At 38.1% G+C, this 18,297-nt stretch overlaps 2 protein-coding genes across 2 annotated transcripts in view; one reads left to right on the top strand and one right to left on the bottom strand.

Annotated features, from left to right (window-relative positions):
* The first annotated feature begins 1,179 nt into the window (after positions 1 to 1,179).
* On the top strand, positions 1,180 to 17,059 carry TRMT61B (tRNA methyltransferase 61B). The gene is made up of 7 exons (XM_021697449.2): positions 1,180 to 1,908; positions 6,995 to 7,097; positions 10,262 to 10,452; positions 15,018 to 15,109; positions 15,569 to 15,795; positions 16,497 to 16,574; positions 16,657 to 17,059. The coding sequence occupies exons 1-7, from the start codon at positions 1,195 to 1,197 to the stop codon at positions 16,698 to 16,700; spliced, it is 1,449 nt and encodes a 482-aa protein (XP_021553124.1). The 5' UTR covers positions 1,180 to 1,194; the 3' UTR covers positions 16,701 to 17,059.
* Positions 16,883 to 18,297, bottom strand: part of SPDYA (speedy/RINGO cell cycle regulator family member A) — a 28,485-nt gene continuing 27,070 nt past the window's right edge. The window contains exon 7 of the mRNA XM_021697450.2: positions 16,883 to 17,051. Within this exon, the coding sequence (XP_021553125.1) occupies positions 16,963 to 17,051 (89 nt within the window). The 3' untranslated portion in view covers positions 16,883 to 16,962. The remainder of the gene's footprint in view (positions 17,052 to 18,297) is intronic.

Below are 18,297 nucleotides of genomic sequence, written 5' to 3'. Positions count from 1 at the left end.
GAGATTGACAAGGGGCTCAATCCCAAGACCCTGAGATCACAACCTAAGTCAAAACCAAGAGTCAGATGCTTCAGCCACTGAGCCACCCACGCACCCCTGGAATAAATGATTTTTAAAAAGATCCAATAAAAAAAAAGAATCAGAAAATACAGATAAGCTTTTTTTTTTCTTTCTTACACAACAAATTTATTTTCTCACAGTTCTGGAGCATATAAGTCCAACATCAAGTTGTCCGCGGGTGTGGTTTCTTCTGAGGCCTCTCTCCTTGGCTTGTAGATGGACACCTGCTGCCTGTCTTTAGCCGGTCTTCCCTGTGTGCCTGTGTTCTATCTCCTTTTCTTATAAGGACACCACTCATAGTCAATTAGGTCCCACATTAATGACTTCATTTTAACTTAATTACCTCTTTAACCCTATTCCCCATAACAGTCACATTCTGAGATACTGGAGTTTGGGACTTCAGTGCATGAATTTTGACGGGATTAAATTCAGCCTGCAATACCCCTCTGCCCTACAACCCTGTGTTAGCAGTGGCCTTTCCCCCTTAAAGATGATTCTATTTAGTTTTAGGGGTAGTAAAATAATTAGTTGCTATATTTTAATTATTAGAAACAATTCTGCTAAATAAGAACACAGGCAGTCAGAGCCCAGTGGAAGGGACTTGATAGGGCCGGCGGGGGAAGAACTTCGCAGTCAGTTGGAAATGAACGCGGGTCAGCGGGTGACCCATACAAACGGCGACAGTCAAAAGCATCTCTGGGCTTTTTAACTCATACATCTTGGGGGTGACCACGTGACGTTCGTGTTCCTGATGACCAGCGAGCCGACCCTAGTACGGGACTTCAGTTTACACAGCACTTTGACAGGCTTTGTCTCTCTTAAGCCTCCTGTCCCCGGGGGGTGAGGCTGGTGGAGATTTGTCAGCGGCCAATTGTACTCTGCCAACATTCCAAAGAGCAAAATGTGCCCCTGTCCGGGAGTGTGACTCGCTCCTGGGACAATTACTCAGCGACACCCCGTAGCCCTTGCGCCCCCAATGTAGACTACCCCGCCCTCTGGACGCATGCGCAGTTGCGGAGCTCTTCCTGCGAAAGAGCTGCGGATACCCTAGGCAGACTCGTCGGTGCGGCGGCAGCGAGAGGGTTTCGCCCGGCTCTACGTCACTTGTGTGCGACGGCGCCTGCGCTGGACACCATGCTGTCAGCCCAGCGGCGAGGTCTGGTGTTCCTACGGCTGCGGCGCCTCAGGAGGTGGCTGGGGCTCGGAACTTCTTCGTTCCTGCGGGGCCTTGGGCGAGAGCCCTTGCAGACAGCCCGGTCACTGTGTTGCGAATCCTCGCCTAGAGACGCACGAGACGGAGAAGGATGGCGCGAAGCGTCACGGAGCAAAGCCCCCAGCACAGAGTCGCCTCCATCTCTCCCTCTGCGCGTCCGAGGCACTGGGATCGGATGTCTTTCGTCACTGGAAGTCCTCAGACTGCCGACGCCAGAAGAGGAGTCACCCTCTCGAGAGCGCGAGGACTCGAGCGGAGACCAGGACCAGCCCGGTCCCGCCCACCAGGGATCCAGGGGTCCCTTGCCTCCCTCCTTGGCCCAGTCTGTGACCGAGGTAGAAGAGCTTCCTGGCTCCTCTTCCTGGCCAGCTTCCAGGGAGGGGCCCTTTCGCGTTGGGGAGCTGATCTTAGCTGAGACTGGGAAGAGAGAAACACAATTTAAAAAATTATTTAGGTTGAGTAACGCCGGACACTTGAATAGTAGCTGGGGGACTGTCCCGTTCAGCGAGATCGTGGGAAAGTTTCCCGGCCAGATACTGAGGAGTTCTTCTGGTAAGCACCTCAAGCTGAGGAGGCCGGCATTGGAAGACTATGTATTACTGATGAAAAGAGGGCCTGCCATAACGTATCCTAAGGTAATGCGGTGGGAGTTGGGTGCGTATTGGTTCCAGAAAGAGCAGAACTACAGTCCTGATTCATGTACTTAAAGCACATCTCAGAACGTGTGATGTTTTTATGTTCTCGGACTTAAAAAACAAAACAAAAAATAATGGATGTGACTTTTACATATTTTATGATTGCGAATTTTAGGAGGAAACAGCTACCTTTTCATTTTAATTTGGGAGTGTTCATTCATCTGTAAAGTGAAAAGAATATTGACCTACTATGTAGAGTTATGTGAACTAATCAGGCACATAATAAGTACGTATATTTGTTCCCCATAACCCTTAAGTTTGCAAGTTCAGGACTCGAGAATGTTCAACTCTTTTGGTACCATTATGGAGATATTTTAATCATCATTTAATTAAATAAAGCATGTTACTAGGGCTATGTTTTATCAATGATAGATATGTTACTGTGCTTTTCTCTTTAGGGAAAAAATAGTGTTTTGTATTAAAACAGCTAACACTAAACGTATGAGAAATATTCTTTATAATAAGTTAACTGCTTAGTTTCTTGTTACAACTTTATACTAATCATCCACTGCTAGTGGTTTATTTCAGTTCTTAATCATAGTCACAGTCCTTGAGTAGAATGTTCCTTTGTAACAACTCCTCCTATCCCCAGATGAGGAGTCCTTCGTCATTTATTCAGCAAATAATTGCCTATCTTCTATATTCAGGGCACTATTATAGGCACTATTATAGGTGATGAGCCCCAGTCCTTGCTCTCAACCTAGATGTTACATCCTAGAGGAAGTGACAGAGAACACACAAGTAAATGAAAGGATAGGATAATTTCAGGTAGTGCTAAGTGCCACAAAGACAAATAGATTAACAGCGACATGCTGGGGTGACCTGGGGGAGGAGAATGCTTTATGTCAGATGGTTAAGGAAGGTCTCAAAAGAGGTACGTTTGATAAGAAACCTAATGTAAGGAAAAGCCAGCCGTGCAGAGATCTAGGAGCCCAGTGTTCTTGCAAAGGGAAGAGTAGTGCAGAGATGCTATTATGGCTTGAGTGAGTTAGGTGAGGGAGAAAGTGGTATGAGATGTGGTTATTCCATGTACATTGGGTACCATTGGAATGTTCTAAGTAGGAATCCAATTTATGTTTTAAAGGGTCTACCAAGAGACAAAGAAAACCTTTTAGGAGGCTTTAAGCAAGTGGGGTATCATAAACTCTTGATGGAAGCTTTGTCTTTTTCTTACTTTGTCTTTCCTTTTTTTTTTTTTTTAAAGATTTTATTTATTTATTTGACAGAGAGAGACACAGCGAGAGAGGGAACACAAACGGGGGGTGGGAGAGGGAGAAGAAGGCTTCCCGCGGAGCAGAGAGCCCGATGTGGGGCTTGATCCCAGGACCCTGGGATCATGACCTGAGCCGAAGGCAGACGCTTAACACCTGAGCCACCCAGGTGCCCCATTACTTTGTCTTTCCTCTTTTGACTGTTCCAATCTAGCTACCAAAAAAAGACTTTTGTAATTTCATGTTGCTTCCCCACATCTTTTTTTCCTCCCCATTAGACAAAACTGAGAGAATAGTTGTAGTTTATACAGTTATAAAGATGAATCTTTAGTGCACTTTCTGCGTTTCCATTTGTAACAGATAAAAGTCACGGTCCTCCACCCTAAGGAGGTATTTACTTATTTATTTATTTAAAAGATTTTATTTATTTATTTGAGAGAGCACAGGTGGGGAGGAGAGGGAGAAGCAGGGAGCCTGATGCGGGGCTCGACCTGAGCTGAAGGCAGATGCTAACCGACAGCCACCCCAGGTGCCCCTCTATCCTAAGGAGGAATTTAAATACTGGATATGCTAGGTGTTGACTTCTCTTTTTATTTCCCAAGAGGTGGCTGCAGGAAATTTGACTTCAACCTTTATAACTTTGAAATGCTTTTTAAGAGAGTACCTCAGTTGTTTTGAAAGCTGGTCTCCGTGTTAGAATTACATAGTTTTGCCTTAATAGTAAAAGTAGGTCTGTGGGAGTAATTTCATTTTTTTTGTGGGAGTAATTTTAAATAAACTTCCTAACAGATACTTCGGAAATGTCAAAATTTCACATTGGTCAGTATTAAGCACTTTTAGGTTTGGAGTAGAAATATAAATGGAAACACTCCCCAAATTTTATTTTTTATTTTTTTATATTTTAAAAGATGTTTATTTTATTTGAGAGAGAGAGAGCGCGCGTGTGTGTGGGGAAGGCGGAGGGAGAGGGAGAGAATCTCAAGCAGACTCTGTGCTGAGTGTGGAGCCTGACACGGGCTTGATCTCATGAACCTGAGATCAAGAGTCAGATGCTTAACCGACAGAGCCACCCAGGCGCCCCCACTCCCCAAATTTTTAAATTAAACTTTTCTGCTGATGTGCATGATTGTAGCACTTACAGAAGAACAACTGGGGAATAGAAATTTTTGCAACTTAATGAACCCTAAAGTGCAGCCTACTTATTAAAACTTTAGGCTGGGGCGCCTGGGTGGCTCAGTCGGTTAAGCGACTACCTTCGGCTCAGGTCATGATCCCAGGGTCCTGGGATCGAGCCCCGCATCAGGCTCCCTGCTCCGTGGGAAGCCTGCTTCTCCCTCTCCTACTCCCCCTGCTTGTGTTCCCTCTCTCGCTGTCTCTCTCTTTCTCTGTCAATTAAATAAATAAATAAAATCTTTAAAAAAAATAAAACTTTAGGCTGAGGATTAGATTTATATTACTGAATTAATCAGGAGATTGGAATTCATGTTGAGAAAAAAAATGGAAGTTTGAAAGGGTTGTTGTTACCTGAAGTTCTAAAATGTGCGAAAACTCAATAGAAGAATGATAGTTTGTAACTTTGAAGGACTCTCCCAATAGCTTTAAATCCCTTTTGGGAAGAGGCAGGGAAATTAATAAATGCAAATGTCCCACCTAAGTTTTGAATTGAAAGTGCAAGGATGTATATAGTGAAATAAAGTCTAGAAAACTCATCCCAGGGCGCCTGGGTGGCTCAGATGCTTAAGCGTCTGCCTTCGGCTTGGGTCATGCTCCCAGGGTCCTGGGACTGAGTCCTGCATCGGGCTCCCTGCTCCTTGGGAGCCTGCTTCTCCCTCTGCCTCTCTCTCTCTGTCTCTCATGAATAAATAAATAAAATCTTTAAAAAAAAAAAAAGAAAACTCATCCCATTGATACCGTGTAACCTGAATAGCAGGAAGCAAAAGCTAAAGTGTGCTTGTTTTTTATTTCATAATAGTAGGGTTCTTTATCTTATATAAATGATCCAAAAAAATTGAACTGCCTTCTGCAGGACGTTCCATTGATACAACTACCTAAACTGCTTCCACTTCTGTGGGTGCCTGGCATGTGGGAGGAGATATGTATGTCTGAAAGACTCAGCATTTGCGAATGAAACTTTTGGACTAATACATCTTAAAAATTACGTGTCTGTATATCATTTGGTCCAAGCCTTAGCCCTGCATTTTAGAAAATACATTTTGGCTTTTAATTAGACAACTGTACCTGTTAAACATTTTCTTATGCAACCAAACATATATTTAATATACAATTTTTTGGGCGCCAGGGTGGCTCAGTTGGTTAAGCGACTGCCTTCGGCTCAGGTCATGATCCTGGAGTCCCGGGATCGAGTCCCACATCGGGCTCCCTGCTCGGCGGGGAGTCTACTTCTCCCTCTGACCCTCCTCCCTCTCACGCTCTCTGTCTCTCATTGTCTCTCAAATAAATAAATAAAATCTTTCAAAAAAAAGATAATATACAATTTTTTTTTACTCAAGAGGATCTTAGAAACCTCCTCTTTAAGAATTTTCACAGCAGCTTTTTCCAGAGAAGGAAAAGCTAGTAAAAACTTACCAGATGTGCTGCTTATTTATTAGCAACTTTGAAGGTTCAGATGGGGGAGTGTTGAAATAAATGCTAATGTTTAAAATTTTCTATATAACATGTGGTGTAGTGTAATGATCAACGGCGTGGTCTTTGTGAGTTCAACATCCGTTCTACTCCTGACTTCCCCACTTAATTCCTGGCTGTGTGACTTTGGGGAAATTACTTAATGTCATTGATTTGTCTTTGTAATGGGGATGATGATACTTTTTTTTTTTTTTTTAAAGATTTTATTTATTTATTTGACAGAGAGAGAGACAGCGAGAGCAGGAACACAAGCAGGGGGAGTGGGAGAGCGAGAAGCAGGCTTCCTGCCGAGCAGGGAGCCCGATGTGGGACTCGATCCCAGGACCCTGGGATCATGACCTGAGCCGAAGGCAGACGCTTAACGACTGAGCCACCCAGGCGCCCGGGGATGATGATACTTTTCTCATATTATTATCCTGATTAATAAGATTATGAAAGCAATTTGCATACTTAAAGAAGCCTGGCACATGGTAAAGTTTCAATAAATAGCCCTTATTACTATCATCCATGATATTCCTGTTAACGATTCTTCAATTATAGCGTTTGTGAAATAGGTCCTATCTATTACTGGTATCCTAATGCTAAATGAGAAGTTCATTTCGTTTCATGCAGAGATTATGTAATACTTCCTAACTGGTCTTACTGCTTCTAATTTCTCTCTTCTCTAGTATATTCTGCATTTCCCTGTCAGATTAATCTTCATAAAATGTCATTTATATTACCTTGGTGACATGCCCCAGTTACTGACCAGGTCAAGTTCAAGTGCTTTAGCCTGGCATTCAGTTCTCTCTTTTTCTCTTCTTCTGAGATGAGCAAACTGTGTTTATTCTACCTCTGTTTTCTTTAATACTGTTTCTACTTCGTGATCGTTTCCTTAAACTCTCTGTGTCTTTAAGCTAGGGCCTTCTTCTGATATCTCCGTTCTCTGAGCTCCTATTGCTACTTATTGTCTATAATTTTGGTATTATGCTGAACTGCTGCTTTATTTGCTAGTTGATTCTTGAATCTCTTATTTCATCAAGTAAAATATCAACTCTTGGTAGGCTGGGCCAGATTTTAATACTCTTTTTTTCACTCCTTTCTTTCCAAGTCCAACATAGTGTTTGATAAGAGTCTGTGCTTAGTACATATTTATTGGTCACTGAGTCACCCATACTATGTTTCAATCATAGGATATGAGTATGATACTGTTGATGATGGATATCCACCCAGGTGATACTGTTTTGGAAGCTGGCTCAGGCTCTGGTGGAATGAGCTTATTTTTATCCAAAGCAGGTAAGAGATTGGGAGAAATGAGCTGAATTTAGATGGGCAAAGAAAATATTCAATCTTTCATAATAACAGAAAGTTAAGTGGATAAAGATGTCTTAGAAAATATTCACAGGGCGCCTGGGTGGCTCAGTCGGTTAAGTGGCTGCCTTCGGCTCAGGTTGTGATCCCAGGGTTCTGGGATCAAGTCCCACATTGGGCTCCCTGCTCTGTGGGGAGCCTCTCTCTCGCTCTCTCTGTCTCTCTGTCTCTCTGTCTCTCTGTGTCTCATGAATAAATAAATAAAATCTTAAAAAAAAAGAAAATATTCACATAACTTTGTGATGAAACCAAATGCAAGCAACTATTTTTCTTTCCACCTTGTACACTTATTCTAGTCATTCTCCCTCTAGCTCTCTCTCCATTTTCTGTGCTTTCTCTTGCACCCTCCATGTGTTTTAAGGCTTCTTCCTTTTTTTTAAACTAAGCTTTTTATTGGGACATAACATAGCTATAGTGCACAGATCATAAGTGTGTAGACCCTCAAAGAATTTTTATTTATTTATTTATTTATTTATTAAAGATTTTATTTATTTATTTGACAGAGAGGGACACAGCGAGGGAACACAAGCGGGGGAGTGGGAGAGGGAGAAGCAGGCTCCCCGCGGAGCAGGGAGCCCGATGCGGGGCTCGATCCCAGGACCCTGGGATCATGACCTGAGCCGAAGGCAGACGCTTAACGACTGAGCCACCCAGGTGCCCCCCCTCAAAGAATTTTTAATACTCAAGTAGTTATCACTCAGATCAAGACGGAATGTTGCTGCATCACAGAAACTTCCTCATGTTTCCTCTTAGTCATAATCGATTCTCCCTAAAGGTAACCACTGTTCTGCCTTTTACCATCATTGATTAGTTTTGCCTGTTTTGAACCTTGTATAAAAGGAATCGTACAGTATGTACTCTTGAATGTGGCTCCTTTTCAACATTCTGTTTGTGAGAGTCAGCCATTGCATGTAGCAGTTCTTTCATTTTAGTGGCTATATAGTTACTCCATTTTATAAACAAATTACAGCTTATCCATTCTGTCAGTGGGCATTTGAGTTGAATATTATGAATAGTGCTGCTCTGAACATTCTTGTATTTGTCTTTTGGTTCATATGTGTACATGTTTTTTGTTAATAACAATTCCCGATGAATACTCAATATGAGAGAATATAGAATGTAGAGGGCGGTCAGCTGCAGAGTCTCTAAAAATTGTCAGTTGGTAAAAGTACTGCTTGAGGGTAGCACCTGATCAAAAATCAAGAGGTATACAGTAAACATAAATATCTGTTCATGTTCCCATCACTTGATTTCTGGTTACTGTTATTTTAATTGATTATTGCTCCTGTTGACTGTTTGATTCCTCAGAGTGTCAGGGTTGCTTTGGCTGTTCTGGCTGCTTGTGCAGTTGTCCTTCCTCAGTGAATGATAGACTGCTGAACAGTGACTGCAGCCTTTTCAGTTCTTTATTAGTGTATTCTTTTTTCAATAATAAACTTTGTTAGAGCTGTCATAGGTGTATGTGGGTAGATTTTATAAAGAAACAGATAAAAATATACTGAATTAAACTTAAACCCTTTGTTCTTTCACCTAATGCCATCACATACAAACATAATCCAGTTTATGCTAGGTCAGGAAATTCATGCTGGCCTCCTCAAATCTTTTTTTGATTCTTTTCTGTACGTAGTTAAGGGCAGTAATTTCTTCGCAATTAGTAACTAAATCCTAAGTGCATTTGACAGAGTGAATTTATAAAAATTTGTGAGAGAGGAGGAGTGCCCATATTTCTAGTATCTGTAGTATCAGAGGCATGTCATGGCATGAATAATCCTAAACTATGAGTGATCAAGAAATTATTGCTATTTACCTTTGCGATGGATTTTTTCTCCATAATTTTACTTTCCAATTGTTTAGCTTATGCTAATGTTAACATTAAATTCTGTCCCTCGAGAACATGATGAACTGCAGCTGGAGTTATATTTCAAAAGACATTCTAGAATTTAAACTTTTCATTAGTAAACTATAGACTTACCGATCTAGGACAACTCCCAAATGATACCAAATCACCTCAAATAGAGGTGGGTGGAAAATTAATTGCCTTTAATTAAAATGCAAATAGTCTTCTGCAGAAGCTGCACTATTACTATGCTAGACAGTTTAAAAGTTCTTCAGACACACACAAAAATACAAATATATTTTAAATATATGAAATGCCTAACTTCATCCACTACAAAAGAAATGTAAATTACAACTACAATGATAAACTATATTCAGTTTTTATTTTTTTATTTTTTTTAAAGATTTTATTTATTTATTTTAGAGAGAGAGCACAGAGGGAGAGAGAGAGGGAGAAGCAGGCTCCCTGCTGAGCAGGGAGCCCCATGTGGGACGCGATCCCAGGACCCCAGGATCATGACCCGAGCCAAAGACAGATACTCAACCAGCTGAGCCACCCAGCTGCCCCTCTATTCAGTTTTTAGATTGACACAGATAAAAATTTGAAAACTCTTTGTTGGAGAAAGTATGGAGAAATAGGCACTCTACTACATTGTTGGTAGAGTGTAAATTGGTATTATTTTTTTTGGAGGATAATTTGGTAATAATTTTCAAAATAAAAAATTCACATACCTCTTGAGCTAGTAATTTCATTTTGAGGACTTTGTCTTTTCATGGATACAAAGGTTTAGGCAACAATTTTCATTGCAATATTGTTATAGCATAAGACTAGAAACAAGCTAAATGTTCATCAGTAGATGACGATTTAAATAAACTATGGCATAGCCATACAATGGAACATAATAGCTCTTAAAAGGAATATAGTAGATTATTAATCACTGAAATAACATTGGTAAGTAGAAGGAAAGTATAGAACAGTATATATAATACCTGTATGTTTTAGTGTGTGTTAAAGACAGGGAAAGACAGTTGGCACCAGCTATCTTGTGAAGGGTAAATAACTGGTAATATGGTTGCCTCTGCAGAGGAAAATTGATTAAGGATCTGGGATGGGATAGAGAGTTTTCTAACCCTGAACTATTTGAATTATTTTTTCACATCAGTGTAATACCTTTGCAGAATAATTCTTTACATTCTTTTATGAAATGATACAATACAATGAAATATCATAAGTTCTTTTTTTTTTAATTAAGTTGGATCACAAGGACGAGTCATAAGTTTTGAAATACGAAAAGACCACCATGAATTGGCTAAGAAGAATTATAAAAAGTGGTGTGATTCATGGAAAATGAGTCATGTAGAAGAGTGGCCAGACAATGTGAATTTTATTCATAAGGATATTTTAGGAGCAACTGAAGACATAAAAACTTTAACATTTGATGCGGTAAGTTTTCTAAAGTAGGTCCTATGATATTATCTAATACTGACTACATAGAAAACAAGGATCACACTTCTTTTGTATGGAAAAGACTCTTCATTATTTGCCCCATTTCTATCTATAGGAGTAGGAGGAATATTTTCCTTTAATATCATGTAGGATTTAGAGCAGAGAGACATACTGAATCAGGTGCCAGAGCTGTTAATCAATGTGGGGTAATGACCAGATAGTAAGAGGAGTAGTTGAGCATCATGAATCTCAGCATTTCTAGGATAAAGGAATAATAATTTAGGAGCAGCTTTGGGAGCATATTGATCCCAGTGCCTGACTTCATGTTGTGAGATTTGGGGGAATAGCCCTCATGTGTCGGGGAACAGGCAAGAGGCATCTTTAGACAGTTAACATGAGGATGTAGATGAGTGTTCATTAAAGATACTGAGTTTGGGGGCGCCTGGGTGGCTCAGTTGGTTAAGCGACTGCCTTCGGCTCAGGTCATGATCCCGGAGTCCCTGGATCGAGTCCCACATCGGGCTCCCTGCTCGGCAGGGAGTCTGCTTCTCCCTCTGACCCTCCCCCCTCTCATGTGCTCTCTCTCATTCTCTCTCACACAAATAAATAAATAAAATCTTTAAAAAAAAAAATAAAGATACTGAGTTTGGGGGCATTTATTATGAGCGTACCTCCAGAAAGTGGAGTGGATGGATTTGTGAGGAGGAGGAACAGTGAGAGGTTGAGTTAGGGAGAAGAAACAGAGTAGTATGAAGATAAAAGGATAGATGATGAGGGGATATTTTAGGCTGTGACCAGTGATGGTAGAAATGTGGGACATGGAGGTATTAGTCGGCTTCAGAGTTTCAGAATTCTAGTGTAAGTTGCTTATCCTTGATGATTCCATTATCATTTCATAGCTTGGCACTACAGACTGAGGTCTAGGTCATCTTTGCTTTTTTTAATTGGCTGTTGGAAAGTTGGATTATTTTATCATTTTCTGAGGAAAACTAGTTAAAAAATGAAGTTCAAAGAGATTTTTTTATCAGAACTGGTTCCTATCTCTAATGTTAATAAAGTCTGTGGTTTTGGTGACTTAGATTCCTGGACACAAAGACCACAGTTCTTTTTCCTCATCCTTGTTTGGCTTGAATATTACACCTCAGTAAGGGCCAGAAAAAAGGAGTTTCTCTACATAGGCCATCCATAAGAATGTTACAGATACCTGGAAGGTTAATTGGTCATCAGAAGTTTGCTTGATGATCATGAAACAACAAAGGACTTTAATGATATCATTGAAGCTTTGTAGAAACCTGTTGAACCATCCCTGATCTAAAAGAAAGAATATTCCTTACTAGATTTATTCGATGGACTCTCTTGAGTAATAGTGTCAGATGATTGCCAGTATGAGAAAATGTAGGAGGAGGAGCCATACTCCTGCCATCCAAAATGATGGTAAATTGAACAAATAAGGTGTTAAACTACAAAGACAGAGAACAAAAGGAGAAAAAAATGTCTAGTAAAATATTTTTAACAAATTTTAAAAAGCCTAACCATCAGAAGATGAATGGACACAATGGAATACTAAAAATAGTATTATTTAACATAGTGAAATAAATGTACTGTATCTACATCAGTAAATCTCAAAGACATGGTGCTTAGTGAAAAAAATCATTATAAAAGAATATGTATGGAATGGCCACACATAGGTAAAATTTAAAACTACAACAAAACAGTTCCATGTACTGTTTATAGCTATATACATATGTTGTGAAAGTATAAATTATTTGGGAACATTACCAACTTCAGGACAGTGATTACCTGAGGAGAGAAAGGGAGAGGGGAAGAGGGAACTAAGTCTTGGCGTCCATTCAGCCTGGTTCACTCTTGGGCTTCCATAATAGCCAAGATGATCTTGGATAAGTTACTTAATCTTTCTGTGCCTCAGTTCTCTCACATATTAAACAGGAATGATAATAATAAACCATATTTCATAGAGTTGTTGAGGATTAAATAAGATACTTCATATAAAGTGCGTAGAACAGTGCCTGGTGTATAGTAAGCATTAAAGAATTATTAGCTATGACTTTCATCATTATTATTTCTTTCCTTTTCTCTGTTTAAATTCTATTTTCCCCTCAAAGTTTAGATCAAAGGTCACCTCTTTCATGGAATGTACCTTACTCATTAACTGGGGGATTATCATCATTTTCTGAATTATTGAACCACTGTTTCTTGATTCAACAAGCATTTATTAAAGACCTGCTATGTGCCATGTACTATGCTAAGACAAAAGTGAATTACACATTTAAAGGAGCTTTCAGTCTAGAAGATAGACAAACAATTACTGGAAAGACTCAGAAGCATTGAACACCATGGCTGTAGAAATTGGGTATCATGAGGTGAAGCTGCAAATGCAGTCTTAAGGGGCTAGATAATGAAGAACACTTGTATGTATATTAAGCTAGGGCATAGAGACATTTTCTTACAGATAATGGGAACTACTGATGAGTTCCTAAGTGGGGAGCAGAATGTCCAGATTCCTATTTTAAAGTAATTCATTTTTTTTTAAATTCCAGTATAGTTAACGTACAGCGATTCATTTCAGGTGTACAATATAGTGATTCAGCAATTCCATGTATTAGTCAGTACTCATCAAGATAAGTATACTCTTCCATTTTAGAGTAATTCTGGTGGAAGAATAAGGCTGTGAGTCTATGTAGAGAGCTATTGTAATGTTACAATAAGATACAATAAGGTCCTGATCTAAGGCATTAGCAGCAGGATGAATTTGAGAAATACTTAATAGGTAGGTTTGTGGGGCTGGATAATTTTAATCCAAACAGAAACAACTAAACCCCACAGATTCTCAAAAGAGAATTCAAGGTAAAGAAAATGATGACTCTCAACAAGTTTCTGGTTTGAGTGACTGGATGAATGGAAATGTTAATTGAAAATAGAGTATTCAAGAGGATTGGCAAGTTTCTTGGTTATCTGATTTTTGGTCCTTGTCAGTAACATAGACAAACTACAGCCGAAGAAGCCCATTTATATTTATCATGTTGACCCTTTGATTCAGTCATTGAGATCTTTCCTTGAAATCGAATAGGCATTTTAAACTCATGTCCAAACCTGAATTCTTGATTATTTCTGCCAAGCCTGCCCTTCCCATTTTCCTTACTAGAAAATGACATCTCCGTCCTTTCAGTGGCATAGGCTAAAAACACTGGATTCATCCTGACTCCTCTTACTCTCCTATCCTACAACCAATCCTAATTCTAATTGACTCTATCTTTTCAAAATATATACCACTTGTTATCATATCTAGTGCTATTTACTATTGCAAGTCGTCGTCATCCTTCCTTGCCTTCTCCCAGTCTTTTCTATGTGTAGATTGAACGAATAGGTCAGAATGTACTTATGCCCCTGATTGTACACTCACAGTTCGTCTCTTAGCGTTTTCCCCCTTTTGTCTCCACTGCAACAGTGGCCTTCTCACACTCACCAAGTGTCTTACAGTCTCAGAGCATTTGTACTTGCTGTCTGTCCATCTGGAGCACACTTCCACCCTCTATTTCCACAGGGTAAGCTTCATCATTTTCTTCAGGTCTCTCCACTGACCAGCCTACATATAAAATAGCACTTCCTTTCCATTACTCTCTGCCCCTTATATTCTGCTTTATCATTCTGAAGTTCATCATGTCACTTATCCTCCTCTGACTTACATATTTATTGGATTTTTGTTTAATGTCTGTCCCTTTATTAGAATATATGGTCCCTTGAAACAAAATAGAATATAAGCTCCTGTTATATATCCTTACTACTTAGCAAAATGCTTGGCACATGGAAGGTGCTCAATAAATATTTGGTGAATGAATTAATAATGAATGATGACCCATTAATACTATTTAAAAAAACAAATAATGGAATAATTTCTAATTTAGTAAATATGTTGATGTGCCAACTACTCTTAGCTTTCCAGAGTTCTTCATCAATAAAAGCCACTTTGTTTTCTATTTTGACCATATTTGTTTTGTTGTAAATGACTTTGTTTTTTAAATTTCATTTACTCATTGTATTCATTTGACATCTTTTATGAGTACAGTTCTGTATTCTGCAAATGGATGAGGAATAAAGAACTAAGTCAGGATTCTTGCATTTTAGAATCTCTAAAATTAATACTCATAACTTACCTTTTGCACATAGAAATACATATTTGAGATCATGTGAATTTGCTGCCAAAATCTGAACTAAAGCATTAAAACTTTTATATATACGTATGCATTTGCATGTATATATGTGTATATGAGATATAGCTGAAGAGATTCCTGTATTATTGATATTGTCAAGTGCAAGACATGCCATTATGATTTTCATGTAGTCAAGTATTGTGACACATTGTATAATAATAAATATGCCTTTTTGAGAACAGCAAAATGACAGCTAATAGTACTAGAGCTTTAAAAAATGAAGACTTTAACTGGGTAATTGCTTTCCAAAAGTGTATCATTTTACCGCAGTAAGAAAGAAGACCTGTGCTTTGTTTAAACAAAACTCAGTCTGATTTGCTTTCCCCCTGACAGGTAGCTTTGGACATGTTGAATCCTCAAGTTGCTTTGCCTGTTTTATATTCAAATCTAAAACAGGGTGGTGTGTGTGCTGTATATCTAGCGAAGTGAGTAATGTGGCTATTCTTTGTAATGTGATTTTAAACACACTTTTGTTTTGTCTCAAGTAGTTGACTACAATGTTCATTTTGTAACCGAATTAGGTATATATGTCATCTTGTAAAACTGTTATGAAACGACGTATGTCCCAATTAATTTATATTGCTGTTTAAATCACCCTTTACCTGAATGGTAAAATAAGATGCATATTTCTTACAATTTAGAAGAAAAGTTTTTAAAAGTGTAATGTGAACAATAATGTTAAATCATAGTCTCTGTATATATATTTTTTTTACTTAGTAGTCTATGAAATTGCATGTTATGTGATCTAACTTGCATGTTTATATTTTCCCTTTGGTTTAACTATAGCATTTAAATTTGGGTTAAGAGGTATAGTGAACTTAAAATAAGTATCAAGTTATTATTGTAATAGAAATTTAAAGTACTTTTTTTCACTTTTCTAAAAGTATCACACAGGTTATTGAACTTTTAGATGGAATTCGCATCTGTGAACTTGCTCTCTCATGTGAAAAGATAAGTGAAGTCATTGTCAGAGATTGGTTGGTTTGCCTCGCAAAACAGAAAAATGGAACTTTAGCTAAAAAAATAGAACCTAAAATCAACACAGATTTACAATTACATTCTCAAAAGAAAATTAGAATTGAAGGTGAGATGTTTCAAGAGGATGACCATGGTGAGGTTCGATTTTATTTCATCATGTTTATAATAATAAATGGAGGATAGGTTCCTGAGTGTACTGACCAATGATTATAAAACTATTTCTGAGGGATTTGTTCTTTTTCCCTAGAGAAATTGAAATGTGGTATTTATTCTGTTAAATTAAAATCTCTAAGGGGCAGAAAAATGACTTTTCTTGCCTTTTATGTAAAATTCTGATACCTTTGAAGAATTGATATTTTTGTATCAAGGAGGTTGGCTTATGAAATACCTTAAATATATTAAAGGATGTTTTTAATTTAGGTCAGTGATTATTACTGAAGGGAAAGAATTTAATAGGACCTGATATGCAAATAGCTAATATTCCAAAAAGCAACTTCCAAGATGCTACTGGAATTCCTCAAAGAGCTAAATTTAGGTCCTTGTTGTATGATCATTATGGTCATTATTTAGGCCATGAACAAGTTTTCAAATATCCATTGATTGATGATATATAGGCTTATCCATTTGGTTATAAAACCATATATAAGTTTATCATTTAATCCTTGACAAATTGTTTCTGTAAGATAACTAGCAGAGTAGCTCCAAAACAAATGCTGAAAAAAAAATGTTTGAGAGAAAAAACTTAAAGGAGCAGTAGTTTGTATTTTAACAGTTTTATGAACAAATTATAAAATATTTTATATAGCTTATAATATATATTTTGTTCTACAACAGAAGAGTCACATTCTGATTTTCCATATGGATCATTTCCTTATATTGCTAGACCTGTACACTGGCAAACTGGTCATACAGGTGAGTGATGTTTCCAGGCCATATTAAATGTTGTTTTCTTCTAATTTTGTAATGACCTTACTTTTTTGTTTCCTTAAATTAGCTTTTCTTGTCAAGCTGAGGAAGTTTAAACCACCACATAACTGAGTACCTCAGATGACAGCAACTGATTAGAAGATGGAAAAGTACCAAAATAGAACTTTATATTGTGAATCACTACTTTCATAGGTTGGAATTGTTAGCTATTACTATGAATCGTATAACTTTTACATACAATTTTGAAAAATAACAAAAGCTAAAGGAAGATGTGTAACATTTCAAAACTGTTTAAATGTCCCATTTGACACTTGTCTTGTAGTTAATTTGACATTTTGTAGTTAATGATTCCAAGTGGTTTAGTTGAGCCATCTCATTCTTCACTTCCTGTAAACCACTCCATAGATTTGTCTTTCTTCATAAAATTAGTTTTCTTTTCTTTCTTTGATTGATGGTCATTGGCTACCAAAATAAAATATGCATTTTAAGATAAATTTTATGTATCTGTGTATTTTAAGTACATATTTTAATGGCTTGTATCTATCTTAAAAAGTAATCTGGGTTATAGTAAATAATAGGAAGAAAACTGATAATGATATAACCATCTTAAAAATTATAACAAAAGGGGGCGCCTGGGTGGCTCAGTTGGATAAGCGACTGCCTTCAGCTCAGGGCATGATCCTGGAGTCCTGGGATCGAGTCCCACATCGGGCTCCCTGCTCAGCAGGGAGTCTGCTTCTCCCCCCTCGGGCCCTCCCCCCTCTCATGTGCTCTCTCTCTCTCTCTCATTCTCTCTCTCAAATAAATAAATAAAAGCTTTAAAAAAAATTATAACAAAAGATGTAACAATTCTTGAATCTCTTTTATCCTTCTCAGAATCATTTTAACTCATTTGAAAGAACATCAGAATTAATTAGGGATTTATTATTCATAGGCATCAGTTATTTAGCATTTACCAGGTGCCCTACATTGTTTTAAGAACTTTATAAAGTTTTTCATTTATTATGTGTAGCTCATCTTTTTTTTTTTTTTTAAGATTTTATTTATTTATCTGAGACAGAGAGAATGAGAGAGACAGAGAGCACATGAGAGGGGGGAGGGTCAGAGGGAGAAGCAGGCTCCCTGCCGAGCAGGGAGCCCGATGCGGGACTCGATCCAGGGACTCCAGGATCATGACCTGAGCTGAAGGCAGTCGCTTAACCAACTGAGCCACCCAGGCGCCCCATGTGTAGCTCATCTTTAAGGTTATCCATATTTTACAGATAAACAAAAACTTAAGAGTGGTTAGGTTATTGTTTAAATATAGATGTTTTATAGGTTTTAAAGGGTAGTGCCTGGGAAGATAAATGCTGCTATTCCTGGGTTTATCCCTTAGGCTAGAGCTATTTAAAATAATATATATATTCTAAATAACATTTTACATATTTTTCATTATGTGGAAAATTTTAACATGAAATCTCTGCTTTTTTAGACTATAGTCTAAAAAAAGTCTAGACATTAAATAATCACACAAATATAAAATTAAAATTGTTATAAATGCTCCAAAGAAGTACAGAGTACTATAATAGGGATTTTGCTCTGGTTAAGTAATTACCTGTGCAAGTGACAATTGAGCTGAGACCCAAATGGTAAGTACAAGTTAATTATAGCAGGGAAAATGAGAACAAAAAGGCCAGCGATGCTGGGGTTGAGTGAAAGAGACTGGAAA

Source organism: Neomonachus schauinslandi, chromosome 10 (assembly GCF_002201575.2).
Source record: "Neomonachus schauinslandi chromosome 10, ASM220157v2, whole genome shotgun sequence".
NCBI lineage: Eukaryota > Metazoa > Chordata > Mammalia > Carnivora > Phocidae > Neomonachus > Neomonachus schauinslandi.
The sequence above is the reverse complement of the archived record's forward strand: the minus strand, read 5'-3'. Positions and strand labels throughout refer to the sequence as shown.

Excerpts from the sequence above, each read along its gene's own strand:
- TRMT61B (XM_021697449.2), top strand. The coding sequence starts at position 1,195 with ATGCTGTCAGCCCAGCGGCGAGGTCTGGTGTTCCTACGGCTGCGGCGC. Across the intron at positions 7,098-10,261 it reads CTTATTTTTATCCAAAGCAG|TTGGATCACAAGGACGAGTC; the intron begins GTAAGAGATTGG and ends TTTTTAATTAAG. Across the intron at positions 10,453-15,017 it reads AAACTTTAACATTTGATGCG|GTAGCTTTGGACATGTTGAA; the intron begins GTAAGTTTTCTA and ends TCCCCCTGACAG.